General features: G+C 40.7%; 1 protein-coding gene across 17 annotated transcripts in view; it reads left to right on the top strand.

Annotated features, from left to right (window-relative positions):
* Positions 1-21,432, top strand: part of LOC123510981 (protein phosphatase 1 regulatory subunit 12B-like) — a 104,357-nt gene that overhangs the window by 47,562 nt on the left and 35,363 nt on the right. For 5 of the 17 annotated variants that reach the window (XM_045266538.1, XM_045266540.1, XM_045266539.1 and 2 more), the window contains 10 exons: positions 813-995; positions 1,177-1,345; positions 2,242-3,060; positions 4,893-4,979; positions 6,302-6,565; positions 7,894-8,077; positions 8,284-8,478; positions 8,814-8,916; positions 10,884-10,999; positions 11,263-11,358. In XM_045266538.1, the coding sequence (XP_045122473.1) occupies positions 813-995; positions 1,177-1,345; positions 2,242-3,060; positions 4,893-4,979; positions 6,302-6,565; positions 7,894-8,077; positions 8,284-8,478; positions 8,814-8,916; positions 10,884-10,999; positions 11,263-11,358 (2,216 nt within the window). The remainder of the gene's footprint in view (positions 1-812; positions 996-1,176; positions 1,346-2,241; positions 3,061-4,892; positions 4,980-6,301; positions 6,566-7,893; positions 8,078-8,283; positions 8,479-8,813; positions 8,917-10,883; positions 11,000-11,262; positions 11,359-21,432) is intronic. The other 12 variants (XM_045266543.1, XM_045266542.1, XM_045266541.1 and 9 more) reach the window with 7 other exon arrangements.

The following is a 21,432-nucleotide window of genomic DNA, read 5'->3' as shown; positions in this document are numbered from 1 at the left end:
CTGCTGCACACCTACAAATTTAGTTCCAGTAATATTCCTCACACCAATGAAATAGAATAGAAAAACACTAAAAAGTATTTTAATTACTCTTCACATGTTACTGTTATATCCTTTCACTGCAAGAACACTGAATTAAAAGGGCATTCCAATCATGATATCCTCCAAAATGTGTGTTTTGTCAAGGCACAAGAAGTCTTCCTCCAGTGTTGCCAGATGTGTGACAGCACCACCAGGGATTGCTAGTAGAGGCATTGACTGCCCAAATACTTCCACTTGTTTGCCTTCACATCTTAGGATATCGACACTGTCCATTCTAGATGTCTGTGTTGCAGTTTATAGTTGTTTTGTCATCAGTGCTGAGAGTAACTGCTCATTTTGCCGTTTTTCTTTTTCTTTTTTCTTTTTTTATTAATTAATTTATTATTTTTTCCTCCTTTTTTTTGTTTAAGATTATTTTTCCCAAGCAAGAATTGTTTTGTGTTTCTGCTACATTAGCTTTTTGTAGTTTAGCATCTAGTTAGTGTCTTGATTTTTTGGGTGATTTAGCTGTTAGTTAGTGTACATAGTTGTAATTACAAGTTTGTTTATAATGCATTGTAAGGTTACTTCATACCAATCTGATACAAGTTTGTTAGAATGATGATAAAGTAACTTAACCTGTAATGAGCAAGTAGATGTCAACCTGAGATACATAATGTTTATAAAGCATCCTTTTAGCTGCACAATATCAGATACAGTCCTGTAAAACACTCACAAAAGCATTCTCAAATCCCTTATTTAAGACTCTTTTCCCTCAATCTTGTTTTAAACAGAGAAGAGAAACAAGGTGAACAAGGAGATCGCCGCCCCACAGATCATTCCCATTAGCGCTCTGTCTAACAAGAGCACCAGCAGAACACAGTCCGAGTCAAGGTCAGAGAATGCCTTCGATGAGTCTGAGGTCCAGTCGTGGAGAAGACCGTCTTCCTTCAGGAGAACTAACCAGGAAGAGAAGAGTGAGTTGAGGAGTGGCCAAAGTCTTAGAAGTGACATGTGGGGCTTGTAGTTATTAAAAGAGTGAAGGATTATTGACTCATTAATTGATTTTAGCTGCCAAATGAAACTGTAATTTCTGAACTAAACGAATAGATTTGATGATTAAAAGGATTAAATTTAATGACTCACTTATTTCCTTAGACCAAAAAGAGGAGGCATCCCGCACCTCATCCACCACCACCACCACCACTACCACAACCACCACCACCACCACCACCACAGCGTCCACACCCACACCATCAGCGAGAATCTCTGGCCGTGATGCTGAGGAGGAGAGGAAGAGGACAGCAGCGACAGAGAAGGAGGAGAGGTAAGTGTAAACAGAAGGAGGAGAGAAGGAGGCTGCTGTTATAAAGGAAAACATGGACGAATTTCTTGGTGCTTGTGGATTTGATGATTTCAGGAAATTATGTGTACATGCAGTTCAGGTACTCATAAGCTGAGTGTGTGTGTGTGTGTGTGTAATTCACTGTTTGATCTGCTGCAGTCTCTGACGAGACAGCCAGACGTTACCCTACGGAACGAGCTCAGAGCTCATTATTTCCGTGTGTGTGTGTGTGTGTGTGTGTGTGTCAGATAAAATGTCTGTAATATACATAAAGGGTGTTGTAAAAAACTGTTTGGACTTTAAGTATTTAGAAGCATTAATGGTTGTTGACCAGTATTAACGCATGTAACTATACTAACAGTGTGTGTGTGTGTGTGTGTGGGTGGGTGGGTGGGTGGGTGTGTATGTGTGCACGAGTATGAATGCGATAAAAGCTGAGACCCCCTAATGCACGTGTATGGCCCCTTAACACCAGGCTTGGTGTGTTAACGAAGTGTTTGTGTTGGTGTTGTACTGTACAAGTAGGCAGCTGTAACACTCCATACCAAACATGTTGTGCATTTGAGAGTGAAACCTGGTTTAGTTTTCCGTGCACAACAAAGTAAAACTAATAGCTTCTGATGGACATATTTGTGAGTCTCTTCACAAATAATCAGTGCTAGGGTGTGTCTAGAGGTAATGCTCAACTTAACCAACCATTGTACTATAAATACCCAAGTACCATCCTTAATGCCTACTACTAAGATGTTTATAAAATACCTATTCATATGTACCCTAACTTAACTAAGGTTTGATGTGTTTCTTTTATCATGCATTGGTGGCTGCATGGTGACTGGCAGTACTGTTGTTGCATGGTGATCATTTTGTTGTGTTTCTAGCGCTCTGACCGCCACCCGAGAGAAACTCAAGGCTCGGTCATGTCCGGCTCTCAGTCTGTTGGAGGAGGAGGAGGAAGGAAAGGAAGGAGGAAATGGGGTGCAGGTTTTTCCTTCCCGGCCTTCATCCCATTTGGGGAGTGTTTCTTCTACCACTGCCTCTGCCCTGGTGGCCTCCCAGCGCCTCTCTTCCTCTGACATGAATCTTCCCTCTCAATCACCCATGCCTCCCCCTGTGGTACCAGTTGTTCAGCCTAAAGCCATCCGGGATACCTCCCAGGCCACCTCCATACCTAGTCTTGTCCCCACAGCTGTCATCACACCCACCACCACATCATCCACACCTCCTACCACATCCACCCCATCTATCACCCCATCCACCACTCATGCCACACCATCTTCCTTCACATCCACCAGTACATCCACCACCACTGCTACCACCACCACCACCACATCACCACCACCCTCACAGGATGTCAAAGAATCATTAGATATGGTCACTACTGCTGCTGCCACCATCACCACTTCCTCGGCAGTGAGCGAGAGTGTGTCTTCCCCCATCAGTACCACAGGCTTGGTGTCCTCACCAACTCACAGACCGCTGGGACTTTCACTCTCAAACCCTGTCTCTTCCAGTACCCTTCCTTCCTCATTACTCCAGTCCACTTCCTCCTCTTCCTCCTCCCATACCGTCCCCATCACCTCTATCACCACAACCAACACCCTGGCTGGCCTGGCCTCTCTCTCTACTAACCACACTACTAACAGCAAGGACCCTCGACTACTGGCAAGGTCCGCATCCCTCAGAGAACGCATTCAGAGGTATGGTTCTTGCATCTATGCTTCACTGTTTTGACTCTGGCTTGAGGGCACACACTTATCTCTCTTTGTACCTGCCTTCATGTTTAACTGCTTATGATACCAATTCTTGCTTCCTGTTGTTTGTTGATCTGCTGCATCTCACTGACTTGTGTTTTCATTTTTACTGCTTAATGGGCTTGCTGATTTCCCTTAAAACTATTCTCTACTTCTGACTGGACTTTTTTTTTTTTTTTTTTTTTTTTTTTTTTTTTTTCCTTTCTTCTACTTACTATAAAGCTGTGTATTAATAATGCACCATGGAAATGAAATGTTACAAGTTATCTTCAAGTCTCAGCCATTGGTCAGTGATATGTTGCATACTATTCCCATTTTTTTGTTCCTGAGTGTATTGTTTAGAGCACAGCATTTTGGGACTGCTACTATTAACTGTTGAGTCTCGGCTGCTTAGCTTATACACTTATTCTTTTTAGTGGTAGCCTCTTACTCCGACAGCATATATTTTTGGATGAAAATTTCTTGATTTCAGGAACAAGGTTATTTTAGTGAAAATGGAAGTTTAAGTGACATTTTTTTTCTAGCCGATATGTGATCATAATTGGTATTGATCAGTTGTAGTGAGTGAAAACTACAGTTTGATTGTCTTGCGGGTGCAGGAACCAGCACTGAGTTTGGGTCTTGAAATTCATTGATCATTTTTATTACTCATCTTGTTATCTGTCCATAGTAATGCTTCACTGCACAGGAACATACATTGATCTTGCTTACTGTTACTGCCATGTTAGCTGAACTGCCAGACAGCTGCACTGCCCCATCCAGAGTTATCACACATGCTCAGAGTGTGGTGGAGCTCAGAGGTGGCACACTGACCTGTGTTGCCTGGCCTTATCAGCTCCATGTCCCAGGCTGATAGTAGCAGTACTTTAGTTAGCTAAGAGCATCATTTTTCTGATAATTTGATTGATGTGCTTGAAGTGCTCTCATTTGTTGATTAGTAAGAAATTATTTCTTTGTATGATTTATGCATCTTTTTGTAATGTCAGAGCCAACCTTTCATTTTATATACATAGACAATAAAATTATTTACACCACTCTTTCGTAAAGCTAAAAACACTGTGACTATATCTGTTCTTTGTTAGTTTATTTACCTTATTCACCTAACTGTAATATTCTACAGCTAATCTTACATTGTGCAGATATTGAAAAATAAGTGTTTTCTTCACTCACTTTTAGATATACTATACTCCTTTATATTGTTGTATTGCTCTCACACACACACACACACACACACACACACACACACACACACACACACACACACACACACACACACACACACACACACACACACACACACACACACACACACACACACACGGCCGGTAGCTCAGTGGTTAGGCGCTGGCTTCACAAGCCAGGTGACGGGTTCGATTCCCCGGCGGGTGGAGATATTTGGGTGTGTCTCCTTTCACGTGTAGCCCCTGTTCACCTAGCAGTGAGTAGTGCAGGATGTAAATCGAGGAGTTGTGACCTTGTTGTCCCGGTGTGTGGTGTGTGCCTGGTCTCAGACATATCCCAAGATCGGAAATAATGAGCTCTGAGCTCGTTCCGTAGGGTAACGTCTGGCTGTCTCGTCTGGGACTGCAGCAGATCAAACAGTGAATTACACACACACACACACACACACACACACACACACACACACACACACACACACACACACACACACACACACACACACACACACACACACACACACACACACACACACACACACACACACCATGATGGCAAGGAAGGAAGGGAGTGGAGTGACGTGGTGTTGTCATCCCCAGGAATCACATGGACAGCATGGGGCCGGCAGCAGCCAGCAGCACTGTCCTCACCACCAACACCTCACCCACCACACGCTCCAAAGGAAGGTAAGGGGAACACCTGCTTCCAGCTTTCCTGAGGTGGTGAAGTGAGGGATGATGTATTTGGCTTACGAGTAACAATGCTGTTCTTGTTTTGGGAAAGTGTACTATATGTTGTTAAGATGGTTATGTAAATATTGTTAACATCTTCCTGTTTGTCTGGCCATGAAGTATTAATGTTTTTGCTTGATGAGAAAGAGACTTAGGTATGGTGTTGTCTCAGGCTCTTGTTACCCTTATTTGTGACTATTGTAATATTAAAAAAAAAAATGAAGGTTACTGTTGAAATATTAGGGCATTACTGACTATAATTATACAAGAATTTTAATTTGATTTATTTGAGTTCTCAATGCAGTCTATACATACTTACATATTAAATCTGAAATTTTTTTTTTATGATGTGAGGCACCATTATCTTAAGTCTGTTCAGGTAAACTTGACAGATAAGCCGTTCCCCTTCTTTTCCCTTGAGCCATGTGAATGGTTAACTTATGGATGGTGTGTGTCCCCTTCCACTCTTCCCACCATGTGTTTTATTTGGCTTCTGTCTGCCCTGCACTCTTCCCTTCCTCACCCATGCTATTAATTGGTGTTGGGAGGCCAGTAGAGGGGTCTGCATTGCTTCCTTATCCACTTATAGTCATCTGAAAGTTATTGGAAGCAAGGACAAAGAACTTACTGGAAAGGGAAGAGGCAGAATGTATACGAAAGGGAAGAGGTAAAGAGAGATTGGTATATTGTCAGTGATACAGCTTTTGGATAGCAAAGGCCCTTTATGGGATCTTAGTTTTGTGACTGCATCTACTATTTACATTAACTCTAATTACAAGCAAGGATTCCATGTCTGCACACATGAAAATCCATATGAGAGGAAATGGACATTTTACCTGAAGTGTGGAAGTGATGTAAATGTTTCTGAATTGTCTGGTTGGAGTCCCCTTACTTGTATATTGGGTAAAGGCTATGAAATAAGTAAGTCTGAAAAGGTTGTGTGTATTTTATCACTTGAAGTATTGGGTTGTGGAAAATACCTTGACTGAAAATGAGATTAGTTAAGCACATCAATTTAATCATAGCTTGACATTTTTCTTTGTATCTTATCATAAGGTCTGATGGGGAACTACTCTCCTTTGAAGACAGACATTAGGACAGTAGTGGTTAGAAGACAGACAGTTTTATGGATCAGACTTCAAATGGTGTTGAGTTGTTTAGTTTATCATCAGTGTGCAGGATAGAGGACAGTGTTGGTATAGACGACTTTTGGCAGTAAGAGCGCCATGTGTGGCTGCGTCTTGCAATATTCTGAAGGGAGCATCAATCTCTTGCAGCAATGTGACCACTCTGACCACCAACGGGGGGCTGAGCACCCTCCCTCCCCCTCCCAAGACAGCCCCATCCCTTCCTAATGCCACCCCCACTACTACCAAACAGCCCTCTCCATCTCCCTCACCTCCTTTGCCCACCACTACTGCCTCAGCCACTGTCACCACACCCCCCACACCTCCTCCCCCACCCCAGACCCCTCCCTCTGCCCAGCCCCCTGCACCATCGTCCAAAATGAGTCCTGGGGGTGTCATAAAGAATTTCTTCAAGTGCGTACGCTTGCCTCACTACAGGAATGAGAATGATTTGCACCCGCGTTTTGAGATATTTTTCTTAGCTGTGTGTCTCGTCTTTCCTGTGTTCTAATTGGATTTACCCAACCTGACCTGACCTGACCTGACCTGACCCTACTAACTGGCATGTTGTTTGGTTTGGCCTCAACCAATAATTATGTAACATAACGTCAATAATAACAATGATAATAATACAGTATTAATACTTAACACATAATAATGGTAGTAATAGTATTATGGGTTCCAGTAACAAGTGACTAAAACTTTTAATGCTTTCAGCCTCTCTCTACATGTGCCATAAACCAACTGTGTATAAAGAAAACTCATCTTTTCCTACACAAGCAGCATGCTGTCTACTATTGTACGCTTCATAATTGTTATTGAAATTTTGTGTGTGTATGTGTGTTTGTTTGTGTGACAACTAATACAACTTTTGGAAACTGTAATAGGGTTAATGGTCAGTTTTGTATTTGCTAGACTGATGAAATATCTAAATTTTATCAGTGTATTTAACATGTTCTTCACTATTTTATGAGTCATCTGTTTTTCCTTCATCTTTGTTGTCATGCATATTACAATGAATTAATGTATTTCATTCTCAGTTTAGATAACACTGCATTGTTATCTTGAATTAATATTTCAAATTTTCAGTAGATAACAATGTGTAATGATACTCAAGAAATGGCTTCTTTGTTCTAACTGAATGGCTTCCTCTCTCTCCTCTTTGGCCTCCTTCTGTTTCACAAGTGGCCAAACTCCATGTAGAACACACACTTGGGAGAGACCACCTCAGATGTTCCACTTGGCAGGCAGTGTCTTCTCTGAGTAACCAAGCATTGTGGTGAAGAGAATGGTGTCCTGTAGATGGGGGTCCTCGGGCCTCTGTTGCTCCTCGCTCACTCGTCCCCAGTTGTTGTACGATGCCTGGGTGTGTGCTAACAGTGTGGCCTGACCACCTCCTGGACAGACTTGGGATTGCCTCAGAGTTAGAGTCTCATCATGTCACCACCAATGTTATCATCGTCATAGCTCATATTTTAAATTGAGCTCTGCATCAGTGCCAGCTGAATTTGCCAAAGATACTAAGTTGTTCTAAGATGCTTGTACTGAAGGTGACTAAATTGTTGCTATGGATTTTGAGTTCATTGAGAAGAGTATAAACATGTGCCTTCAGAATGCTACTCAATCGGCTTTGTGGTATGAGATGCACTGGGAGTGTGGAGTGCGAGGCGCAGTCTGTCCCTGGGGTGGTTGGCTGCAGCGCCACAGAGGTGTGTGGGAGCGCTGTGTGACTTGACATGTAGCCTCTTGCATTCGTCTAGGTCGTTCATGCCTCCGAGCCGTGACGAGGAGAGCGAGACGCAGAGGAAAGCCCACGCCAAGATGGTGCGCTCCACCCGCCGCTCCACCCAGGGAGTCACGCTGGAGGACATCAAGACTGCTGAGCAGCTCATGAAGAACAAACAACAGCAGCAGCAGCAAGCCACTGTGAGTAGCCTGTCCCGCTGTGTTTGTCATTTTAGTAGTTTGTTTGAAATGCATTTTTTTTATATAGCAAACTTTTTGAAGCCTTATACAATGTTCCTTAAAGAAATGCCTTATCAGCATCAGAAAGTGAAGTAAGTCATTGGATATCATAATATTTCTTTGAGTAAAATGCAAAGTTGTATTAACCTCCACATTTTCCTGTCTAGTCATCTAGTCCAGACACCAAGGAGCTGTCATCCTCCACCACCACCGCCACCACCACTGTCACCTCCACCACCGTCACCAATGCCGCCTCACCCACCTCACCCACCAAGCCAAAGCCTGACTCACCCACCAAAGCGGATGAAGAGGAGCGGCGTCCTTCGTGGCGGCTGAAGCTGGATGAGACGGATAAAAACAGGGTAAGTGTGAAGATCAGGGATGGAAGATAGATGAAGGACTCACTGTTAATCCTTCACTTAGAAAAGTTGTGTTTTATTGACTGTATTTAGTGCTTTGGAAAAATTTTGTGTTTTCATGATGCCTAATGTCTTCTGAACCTAGTGAGTGAGAAAAGCAGTAATTGGAGGCATAGTGAACAAGTTCATATGGCAGGTTAATATTCTTTGAAGGATGTGGTTTATAATACAGCAAAAGGTTCAAACTCATCAACCTTGCTTTTAATTCCTAGTTTTTTGTCATTTCTTCATTTGTGCAGAGGAAGAGTTAATTATAGAATGCCTTTTTGTGTGTACAGTTTTCCCTGGAGAACGTCCGAAAAGACAAGTCAGAGGCAGAAAATGACCCAGACACTCCCACATTCACAGTACAGCTGCGGAAAAAGAACACTGAGGAGAAAGGTGAGGTGCTAGAGTGTGTGTGTGTGTGTATTTTACCTAGTATTTACCTAGTTGTAGTTTTACAGGGCCTGGGCTTTATGCTCGTGTGGCCCCATCTCCATATCTACACTTATCCAATCTTACTTTAAAACTGTGTGTGTGTGTGTATTTACCTAGTTGTATTTACCTAGTTGTAGTTTTACAGGGCCTGGGCTTTATGCTCGTGTGGTCCCGTCTCCATATCTACACTTATCCAATTTTTCTTTAAAACTATGTACACTCTTTGCTGATACCACTTCCTCACTCAAACTGTTCCAAGTCTCAACACATCTTTGCGGGAAACAAAATTTTTTAACATCTCTCAGACATCGTCCCTTCCTTAGTTTCTTACTATGCGATCTTGTGCTTCTAAAGTCATATTCTTCTCTCAGGATCAGTTTCTCATTATCCACTTCATCCATTCCGTTAATCAATTTATAAACTTGTATCAGATCCTCTCTCTCTTCTCTGCTCCAAGGTTGGTAGATCCATTGCCTTTAGTCTCTCCTCATATGCCATCCCTTTAAATTCTGGAACCATTCTTGTAGCCATTTTTGTAGTCTCTCTAATTTTCTTATGTGTTTCTTTTTTATGGGAGTCCACACAACTCCTGCATATTCCAATCTAGGTCTTATTTTAGTACTTATCAATTTCTTCATCATTTCCTTGTCCATATAGTGAAATGCTACTCCAATATTCCTTAGCAAATTATACGTCTCTCTGAAAATTCTATCAATATGGCTAACCGGTTGATTATTTTCTTCCATTGTCACTCCCAAGTCCTTTTCCTTTTTTACTTTTTCTAGTTCTACTCCATCTCCCATCTTATAGATTCCCACTGGTCGTCTTTCACTTTTTCCCATTTCCATGACATGGCTTTTGTCCACATTGAATTCCATCTCCCATTTTTTGCTCCATTTCCAGATCTTGTTTAAGTCTTCCTGTAGTATTTCACAATCCTCTTTTTGTTTAATGACTCTGCACAGTTTCGCATCGTCCGCAAACAGATTTATGTAGCTGTTCACTCCCTCTGGCATGTCATTTATATATACGAGAAAAAGTATTGGTGCCAATACTGACCCCTGTGGCACTCCGCTGTCTACTGTTCTCCACTTGGACTTCATATCTTTAACTATCGTCCTTATTTCTCTCCCCCTTAAGTAATTCTTCATCCATCTCAATGTGCTTCCTTTTAAGCCACCCTTCTCCTCTAACTTCCATAGTAATCTTTCATGTGGCACTTTATCAAAAGCCTTTTTTAGATCTAAATAAATACAGTCAACCCATCCTCTCTCTCTTGTACTTTATCAACTATTCTAGAGTAGAAACTCAATAAATTTGTCACACATGACCGACCTTTTCTAAAACCAAATTGGCTATTTGATAATATTTTGTTGTCTTCAAGAAACTCGATCCATTGCTTCTTTATTACTTTTTCACACATCTTGCATATTACACTAGTTAGTGATACCGGCCTGTAATTTAAAGGTTCTTCCTTCCTTCCGCTCTTATATATGGGAACCACCTCAGCTCTTTTCCACTCCACTGGCACTGTTCCATTTTCTATTGAGCATTTTATGATGTTGTATATTGGACTTGCTAGTTCTTCCCTACATTCTTTCAGTATTCTGCCTGAGACTTCATCCGGTCCTATTGTGTGTGTGTGTGTGTGTGTGTGTGTGTGTGTGTGTGTGTGAGAGAGAGAGAACTCATAATCAGCTCTTGACTCAATTCTGTGAAGTGCATCTCCTGGAACAGCACCCTTAACTCCTTGATTGTTGGTGTTGATTACATATTGTGGTGATGTAGCCATGTCATACCTGATTAGAAGTTTTCATTGGACCACTACTAAGTCAACTGTGTTTATCAGTTTAATATAGACTATTTTTTAAATTGTTCTTTAGACTACATGTGTGGTTGTGGTTAGTAAATAAAGACATCACTTTCAGATGATGAGAAGGAGAGTGAGCGCAACTCCCAGACCCGCGAGGGCACCCAGGCAGCCATCCAGCGACGGAAAAAGCCCAAGAGACGCTCCACAGGGAAGGTTCAAGTCAACATGGACGTAAGTAGCATGCCATCACCTGCCTCACACTCTATGATTTGCCACCAGCTTACCCAACTTGATTTATTTCCCCACCCACAAACTTTTCACATTCTGTCATGATTCACATTAGTTGCTTCTTTTTTTCTGCCCCCACTGCCAACACCCACCCATACTCTCAATTCTCTCCTGGGTGCATTTTGTTTTGTTTTTGTTTATGTTCCTTTTCTGTTGGGGTTTGTGTTTGATTTTTTGCCTCTCCATCGCTTGCCTCGTACCACCAGGAGATAGACCCTGAGAAGAGGGCCCAGCGCTCTGCAGAACAGCAGCAGCGGCAGGGCGAGGAAGGCAGCGAGGAGGAGGAGGAAGAGGTTGAAACGGTAAGGATCCCGCTTCCAATTTAGCCTCATTCTGTTCCTCCATAACCCAGACCCCACTGCTTGCCTCACCTCTTCATTCTCTCCCTTCTTTGTCTCATCTGCTCTCTTCCTTTGTATATTTATTTTTTTATTTATTATTTTTTCACTTTTTTGCATTTGGTTTTATTCTCTCCTTTTATGATGTTCTGTTGCCTTTTTGTTCTTTTGTTTATGTTGCTTTCTAGTTGTGCACTAATAACTTTATTTATTACCTGTCTTCTTTAATTTTTAAAATTTTTTATTGTTGATAGTCTTTTGTTGCCTCTTGCCTCATTAATTTGCTCTCTCTCTCTCTCTCTCTCTCTCTCTCTCTCTCTCTCTCTCTCTCTCTCTCTCTCTCTCTCTCTCTCTCTCTCTCTCTCTCTCTCTCTCTCTCTCTCTCTCTCTCTCTCTCTCTCTCTCTCTCTCTCTCTCTCTCTCTCTCAATTATTATTTTTAGCTTATATCTAATATTTTTTTTTAATATTTATAAGTTTGCTTCCTTCATAGTTTGTTCTGTTGTGCTTCACTTATCTTGTTTAAATTTTCTGTTATCAATTTTCTTCATATATCTTTTACTTTTCCCATTAACTCATTTGTATGGATTTAAACTATTGAATTAAATTTTATAGCATCTATGATAGCATGACTTCATGTCCTTACTTATAACCTTTGCTTTGTGAATGGCTGAGAATTATTAGCTTTAGTCTGCACTCTACTTAGTAACTAGTTGGTGGTGGTGGCAGTGAATTTTTTGTGGACTAACAGCTGGTGTCTTTTTATGTATACTATGTGCTGACTCAACACTACAATGATGTAAGTAGCCAGTTTGTGGCATTCATTTTACTGCAGCTGTTTGGCTCAGTTATGTGAATTATCTAGGATTCATTTAGTTCCCATGTATGAAGGTGAATTTATGAATAATTTGAACTGATAATGATATAAATTGGTGGAGTTAATGATGTAGGAAAGCACAGGATGAAATTGGAATACTTTACCAGGACAGGACAAGAAAGGCTGAACAATTCACTTGGTGATCACATATTGCCAGATTGATAGCCTGTTGAACCTGCATTTACCTTGAGTGTTTAGCTACAGGTTCAGTCCTGGCAACAACCTCTCATGACTAGTTTATTTATTCCTCCTTTCCCCATAAATTTCTCAATTTTTTCAGTGATTTTCAAAGGAACAGTTGAAATATTAGAGTGAAGTATGCATCCTTACAGTTTCCTACACCATTAACACCATCTTTATGAAATGAGAGTGAATGGTTAAGTCCTGTGTATTGCAGTTTGTCTCAAAGTGGACAGAAATGGGCAAGAAAGTATGTGTGGTATGTGTGAAGTCTGGCACAAACAAGTCCAAGGGTTTACAGAGTGGCAGTCTTAGGGTGGGCATCGTCATAACTGTCTGCGCACTGTTCCTTTCTTTGCGAGGACAAATAATTGAGTTTCACATAAAATACTGCATTCTCACAAGGGGCAGACTTACTCACAGCTATATTTCTATGCCAGCTCTTGCTTTAGGTATGTGTATCATTTGTGTGCTGGCATTGAGCTAGATATATAAATTTAGCTAAATGTGCGAAGCCTCAGTCTTCCAACCCTTGAGTGTTACTATGGCTTGCTTGGGAGGGTTGGTGAGGTGTGTGAGGAGTCTGTAGGGATCTTGACAGTAGTGTTCTGATTATGATGTGGATTTGAAAGTACTGACTGAAGCTTTTCTGTATGAATGCTCAGATGAATGTGAAATTATCTAACCAAAGAAAAAATAATTACCTTGATTTGTTTCTGTGCAAGCTTAGTGAAAAGAAAGTTAGAGGAATTAACATAAATTTCAGTATATCTTTGTTTCATTGTGTGCCACCATGGAGATGAGATTAAAAAAAAACAGAGTAAAATTAGAAAGCTTAATCATAAGGGCAGGTGAGGAGAGACTGATTGACTGAAGTGATCAAACTGCCAAAGTTTCTTAATGACTTAGTTTTTATATAGGATTTTTTTTTAACGTGTGCTGGGGATGAATCATATGGTCTGAAGTATTACTATTCTGTGAAGTTTTAGAATGCATTTGAAATATTTGTAGTCTTGGTTTGAAGGATCAACTTGGCTTTATATCTTCATAAAACTGAAAGTCACTTTAACAGCTTGGCCATAAGATATAGCCTGTGACATGTGACTTTATTCCACTAAGTCTTATTGCCATTGTGTGTGGAAAGATGAGTCATGGTCAGTGTTGTGCAGCAAAGCTTAGCAAAAATAGATAGTGCATTATCTTTGGTACAGCCATCTGCCAGCCAGCTGAGGATGTGCAGTGGTCTGAGTTGCTGTGTGTGTGTGTGTGTGTGTGTGTGTGTGTGTGTGTGTGTGTGTGTGTGTGTGTGTGTGTGTGTGTCCCTGTCTGTTGTACAAAAATATGAAAGACAGAATTTGATTTTTTTTTTTTTTTTTTTTTTTTCAAGTCGTTTCTTGGCACTTATAAAGTAAACGGAAACAAATGAAATAAGGAAATAAAATTAGTAACTAAAAGTAATAATAGATAATTTCATGTTTTGATGAGGGAAAAGTCAAGAAATAGAGACAGACAAGAGGCACACAAATTATTATTGTCGGTTAGGGAAACGTTAAGAAAGAGAGACAAAAATAGCAATGATGCAAGGCCCACACACAAACATTGGCAAAGACCTCTGCATAGGAGCTCCATAGCAAAAAGTGTGGGGATTATGTTCTGACCCCAGGTAGCAGCATGTGGGTGCCATGGGAGGGCTTGACGGGCTGCCAGTGTGTTGTGGGGCACAGGTGCTGGTGAGAGTGGGCCAGTGGGGGGGATAGAAGATAAGGGGACATGGGTAGTGGGGAGGGGAGCAGCTCACCCACTCACCCTTTCATCCCATCACACATCTCCTTGAAGTGGGCTACAGCTGAGGGATTCGTCTCTCACATTGCCTTGCACCTCACACCACCTGCTGCCTGTCACAAATGAAAGATATGATCCAAGTTATGTGTCACATTAACACTGCAGCCTTTCACACTCCTCCGGCAGGATATATATTGCTTTAACCTTTGGACACGAGCAGTGGGTACAGTTGGCGCTGGACAGGAACTAAGGGAGGAGATATACGATTATTGTGAAGCTCTTTGAAGTGACAGGGAACAAGTGGCCAATTTGTTTTTTGCACTTAAAGACCAAAAATCAGACATAGGAAGGGTCAGTCTATTGATTTCCTGTAAACTTTGTATGTATTTATGATTATATAAAAGTGTGTGTGTGTATGCATGTGGGTGAACATGAGTGATACGTTTTCTGGTCAGATTGTGAGACATCGCGACCCACTGACCTGATAGTTTATCTCATCCTGGCTACACTCAACTGACTAATGGTTCATGGGGGCTGCTACTGAGGTCTTATGATGCTAGAGTTAATGGGAACATCTGACCAGGAAAGACTCAGATCTTAGGGTTTATGTTGATGAGACATGTATTTGATGTGCTAGGTGTGTCAGTGGAGCAGTCCAGTAGGTGGATGTACATTAGCATGCCAAAATAATTAAGGACTGAGCATTTGGTGATGTGTCTGTTACTGAACCTCTTTATCACCTCACGTGTTTAGCCAAGAGGTGTTGTGAGGCAGATGTGTAGACCATGCTTTGGTGAAGGTGTGGTAGACATGTAAGAACAGGTGGTGTGTGGGAGGTATTTAGGGATGGTGGGCTGGTGTAGACTCACTAAAGTGACTCTGACGGATTGAAGCGTGTGACGTCATGAAACTGACGTGTGGTGAGAAAGAGATGTCATGTGCCATCTGACTTGTACTTGTGTTTATATCTTTGTCTTGAATATTTGGCTTTGCATTTAATTTAGAGCAAAGTCAAGTCATCAATCTCAATTTTTCATGAAGATTATATGAGTTAAGTGATGAATCTTACAACACAAGCTACGTCATGGAAGATTCTTCAAAATAAACATACAAAAGGTCAATACCACACTATTCACAACCCTTGAGGAAGACACCTGTGCCTGTATCTCCTTTAAGAAGAGCTGAAATATTCTCATGATCCTACAACAGAGAAATGCAGGCAAGAGGGAAAGAAGGAAAGTGCCAACAAAACCAAGTAAATTCACATAGAGAGACCAGAGGAGCAAAAACCAAAGGAAGTAACATTGATAAAGGATTCACATATGAAAAATTCTAGATACAAACATCATTGTAACACATCCTGACAAAGAAAACTAAGCAGACATGGATAATAACAAAGAGAATAGAGGAAGTAACATAGTATTAATAGATCCACATATAAGAAAAACACTCCTAGAAGCAGCTCGACAAAAAAAGAAACAAAACATTGGGAAAAGCTTGAGTACATGTGGAGTGTAGCAATGAAATTTGAGGAAGTAACATTAAAACCAGTACCAAGAAGTCTCGTGTATGAAAAGCCTTCCTAGACTGCCATGAGTGTAGTGCAGCTTGGTGACACAGGAAGGAAAAGATTAGCAAAACAAGCTCAGAAGAGGGAAAAAAAAGAGGAAACAAGTAACTCTTATGAGCATACCAGGAAGACCTACATAAGAAAAACACTCCTAGATACAGATGACCAGTTTAATGTAGAAAGAAGAGAGGGAGAAAAAAGAAAACATTGGCAGGAAGCTTCAGTCCACATGGAGAGTAGCAATAAGAACAGAGGAAGTGATGCTAATAGTCACAGTACCAAGAAGACCCACAGATGGAGAACACTGTCCCAGATGCAGGTGTCCAGTGAAGTGTAGCAGTCTGACACTCACTGATAGTAGCGGCTGCAAGAATAGTGCCAGCCGTCAGCCGGGATAAAAATACTCTCTCCTAATGTTGTTGAAATAGCCAGCTTGCCGCCGCCTGTGTTGTGCTGGCAGCTGTGTTTGGCTTAGTATTAATATTCTCTGAGCAGGAGGGACAGGAAGAGAAATGGGGAGAAGAAAGTGGGAGCATCCATACTGTCAACGCTTCAGTTTGTCTGTTAACGCCTTTCCTGATCATGATGAAAAATTTTGATATGTAATATAAAGTCAATTAATATAAAAATGAAAATGATAATGATAAAAAGTTACACAAACAAGGCAATACATTTTACAAACACCATCTGCTGCAAAATGGACATCCAAGTCAAATATATTTATCAAAACATTAAGATTCGTAAAGAAAATGTAAAAATGTAAAGTATTAGTCACACTGTAAGCTGGGGATGGTGAGAGTTGATGGCAGGTAGTGTGTGTGTGTGTGTGTGTGTGTGTGTGTGTGTGTGTGTGTGTGTGTGTGTGTGTGTGTGTGTGTGTGTGTGTGTGTGTGTGTGACAGCTGTAGGGAAAGGAAAAGAGGTAGGAGTCCTGCTTGTAAGTGATGGATGGGTATGAAAACCTGTGCCAACTTGGGTCTGTGATGTAAGAGAGAGCATGTGGTGGAGGTGTATGGTGGGAGCATATGAGAGTTGGAGGCTTTCTCTGGCTAAGATGAAGTGGAGAATCTGGGTGGAGAAAAGGATAAGTAAAGGATAACCAAAAGTGGAGTAAGTGGATGGCCTTGAGTGGAGAACTGGTGAGGCTTGAGGAGGATAGATAAAGGATAGTGAAAAGTGGAGTAAAGTGGAGGATTGAGTGGAAGATTGTAACGCCACTAGAAGGATGAGTAACAAAGAGGACAGAATTAGAAGGATGAGTAAGAGATAGCCAGAAAGTGGGCGAGAAAAAAGAATAATGCAAACAGGTATGAAAGAAGATGAAAATAAGAAATAAAAAAAAAACTGAATGGTAGAAAAGTTTAAGCTGCTTTCATAACACATTGACCAAAGCAAGCCAGTATGGTATGAATTTCTTTATCAGGTAGTTTTTGTGAAGATCTTATTGTATATTGTGAGGTGCTATAGGTAGGAGTAAGAAGCAGGGTACAGGTGGCAGGGTGTATGGTGGGCAGGATGATGTGATGCCCCATGTAAACACAGACCACAGGTGTAAACAAACACTTAGGCTGGTAGTGGGCAGTTTCTAGCCGAGTGTTTGGGATCTGCACTTCTTTGCTTGGCAGTTTATTCACCTCTTGTGGGAATTAAGCTGTCAAGCCACACCTGTGATTGGGCTCCTGAGGTATATATAGGTCCATTCACGTCACCAATTTTGTCGTAAATTCTGCCACTGGTCTTGTTTCGTGGGGAGGAGAGCAGGTTGTGGAAATATTGTCTTTGATCACGCTGTTAGTTTTGTCATTCTGATTGCTAAATGTTATGTGAAATTTGTGTTCCTGAGTGTTATGCAAAATATTGTTCAACCTTCACAATGTAGCTAATAATAAATACAAGTACATTGTCCTCATTCATAAGTAATTTGTATAAAGTTTTCTGTCATATTGACACTAGTGACCTTGCTGCTAAGCCAGTGCCACACATCCACTATAATTTAATGGGGATCGTTATGCAATAAGCTCTACCTATTTATGTACTCATCTCAGTCATGAGCTTGCCAAAATTATCTGTGACGGGCTGTAAAACACTTTTTTCATCCAGTATTTATTTTTGCCGCCGTGTGGACCACATATATACGTCACCAACATCATTCATAACTGTAGGGGCAGGACAGGAAAGTAGGTTGTGGTGTCTGTTCCTTGCGTTGCTGTTATTCTTGCTCCTACAGCGAGACAGTGTGTGACGTTGTGTCTCGGCAGCCATCCCTCAAGTGGGATCTTTGTTTAATACGTAGGTAAAATAGACATGAAATTGTTATTGAATTATCTTTGGATCTTAATGAATTACTACTGCAGACATTACAATTACCTTACATCACCTTTTCAATGTTAGATTAGCATGGTATCCACAGCATACTTGTGATCTAGATTAGCATGGTATCCACAGCATACTTGTGATCATTATTCATAACCTTTTTCCACATTAGATTTATTTATTTTTATTTTTTTATTTATTTATTTATTTATTTTTTTTTTAGCCCACTGAGGTGCTGATCCCTTAATAATTACTCAACAAAATTAACACAGATCTATTCTTATTACAAACTATCCCCGTGTTAAATCACTTCAGTATCCACATTAAATCATAACAGAAAATACTACTACAACTACTATTATTAACATAGTCTTTTTGCATACCATACCAATCAGTGTTACAAAGCCTGTTGTGTGATACCAATAAAGATTGGTATCACTGTATTGCATTCATGACAGAGGTACAAAACACATGAAGTGAACCCTGTCAACCTTGAATAACTTACATCAGTCAGCAAGGAGAGGTAGGGGTATGAAGAGAAGGGTTATGATAGGAGGTGATGATAAATGAATGGAAGAAGAGAGAGAGAGAGAGAGAGAGAGAGAGAGAGAGAGAGAGAGAGAGATATGCAAGGTGATATAAGACAAGAGGTAAAAAGAAAGAGAAAGAGAAGAACAGGTGTGGAAAATTGTATGGATAAGAAGGTAAAGGATTAAGAGAAGGTAAGGTTAGACTTTGAGTAAGGGCAAGAGATGGGGAGATGTGCAAGGTGATGTGAGAAGGAAGGTAAAAAAAAGGGGAAAACTAAAACATATGCATGGAAAATGGTAACAGATGAAGAGGAAAGAGGATTTAGGAAAGGAGAGAGAAGGAAATTAATCATGAGGGGGAAATGAGGAAGAAGTGATGGAAATAGATTAAAGAAGTGATGGAAATAGATTAAAGATGAAAAGGAAATTATTAAAGAGGAGTGAGGAGAGGTGAGGATACAAAAAAGAGGAGAATGACTGAATGATGAAAGGCAAGTGGGAGGAAGAGGAAGGAAGTAGTTCAAAGAATAATAGGATGATGAAATGAAGGAATGAAGGAAAGGGGAAGGAAGTAAGCAAGTAGAGGTATGAAGGGAAAAAGCAAGAATAATGATAGGGTGATGAAAAGGAGGAAAGAAAGGAAGAAGAAATAACCAAACAAATGAAGGAAGAATCAGAAGAATGATAGGGTGATGAAAGGAATTAATGAAGAGAAGTGGAAAGCTTGAAGAAGAATGAGGGGATGGGGGGGAGAGACAAAGACAAAAATAACCAAACAAATGGAGGAAGAGTCAGAAGAATGATAGGATGAAGAAAGGAATGAATGAAGAGAAGTGGAAGAAGAGAAGAAGAATAGTGAGAGAAGATAAAACTCAGGTGATGACTCTAACAGGTGGTTCTGCCCTCCCATCACCCCCCAATACTCCACCACCTTCATAAAACCACCTGCTCATCCCTCACCCCTTCCTGACACCTCCAAACCTCATCACACTTATTAATAGATTAGTTTATTCCCGGGTAGAGAAGGAAAAAGACGTGTGTTTATTTACTGAGAAGGCTGAGATGGTGGTAGTGCGGTGATGAGTTTGCTGATGCCGGGGTGGTGGTGGTGCGTGTTTGTGGTGTTGTCTTAGGTGGTCTGGGGTTGCTAAGTTGAAAGAGATGATGTAATGGTGTTTTAGAGAGTGTAGTGCTTTAGGGATGAAATGGCTGTAATGAGATATAGTGAGGTATTATTTTATTCTTAAGTAAAAGGGAAAAAGCTGGCCACTAAGTAAAAAAAGAAAAAAAGTCCACTAAGTTGCCAGTCCCTTTGCAGGTCTGTGAGAGTTAGCCCAAAAAAAGAGATGAATGTCTTGAAACCTCCCCATTAAATGAAGTCAAGTTATAGGAAGTTGGAAACACAGAAGCAAGTAGGGAGTTCCAAAGGTTACCAGAGAATGGTGTTTAGATGAAAGGGATAATGTAATGAGGGTTTAGAGAGGTATCATTGCACTGCAGAGATGGAATAGATGTAATCAGGTACGTTTAGGGAAGTATTATGATGGTGTTAGGTTTTGTTAGGTGTTGTTTGGTTGAAAAGAATACATTTTGGGGTACAGGAAGGTATAAATAAATGCTACCTGCTGTTTGACTGGAGGGAGTGTAATATAGAATGAGGTATAGGGGAATTTATGGTGAAGTTGTAAAGTTTTATTGATGCTGTTTAATTAAAAAGAAAGTGTAATTTGTTGTGATAGAAAAATCAGTTGAAAATTGTTGATTTTTTTTTTTTTATGTATAGGGAAATTTTATTGATAAATTTTAAAAGTTTTGGTAATTGCTGTGTGGGGGAAAAAAGCTTAATGTGTCAGAATAAAATAATTAGGCAGGAATTGTTGATTTTAGATTATTTTTCAAGGTTGTGTCGGAAGATCAGAGTAAGATGTGCATATTGAAAACTGATGATGCTTATTGTTGTTTTACTGGAATGAATACTTGATGGTTATGGAAGAGACAATATAACAAGCTGAAGGTATAAAGCTGCTCATTCCAATAAAAACACCAAAGCAGAAAGCAATGAAAGTACTAAATGTTGCCTCCAAACACACAAACAAACCAGCTCACTTGCACCACCAAAACATTATTTACACACACAAAAAGAACCACAAAGAGGACAAATAAGCAGGCAGCAGGTGGTCGCACTAGTGGGGGCCTTCAGTAACCAAGTGTGGGCAACAAGAATAGCAGGGCGAGGCGTAAGGCGAAGTGAAGTGCAGCGTTACCCTAAGCCACTCACACCCCACGTGACGGCCAGGAATGTACGGTGGTTTACTGCGGCTGTATGACATAAGGAGACTTGCAGGTGGAGGAGTAGGAGGATGTGGTGGTGGTGGTGGCCAAAAACGAGAAAAGAGAAAGATTACTAGTTATTAGGAGGAGGTGGAGGAACGTGACATCTAGAGGACAATAACAAAAGCTAGGTATGGGAGAAAGCCAAAGACGAGGAGAGGAAAATAGGCACTGGTTATGAGGATGGTGGTGGCCAAAAACGAGAGGAAGAATAGGAAGATAGGGTCTAGTCTAGGAGGAAGTGGATGAACGTGACATCTAGAGGACAATAACAAAAGCTAGATATAGGAAAAAGCCAAAGACGAGAGGAGGAAAATAGGCACTGATTATTATTATTATTATTATTATTATTATTATTATTATTATTATTATTATTATTAGGAAGAAAAATAGAAAACGGTAACACAAAAACAAGAACAGTGAGGAAAAGGAGGGTAGACATAAGAGGAAGAGGATA

The sequence above is a fragment of the Portunus trituberculatus genome, chromosome 30 (assembly GCF_017591435.1).
Source record: "Portunus trituberculatus isolate SZX2019 chromosome 30, ASM1759143v1, whole genome shotgun sequence".
Lineage (NCBI taxonomy): Eukaryota > Metazoa > Arthropoda > Malacostraca > Decapoda > Portunidae > Portunus > Portunus trituberculatus.
Note: the sequence above shows the minus strand (reverse complement) of the source record. Positions and strands in the feature narration are given on the sequence as shown.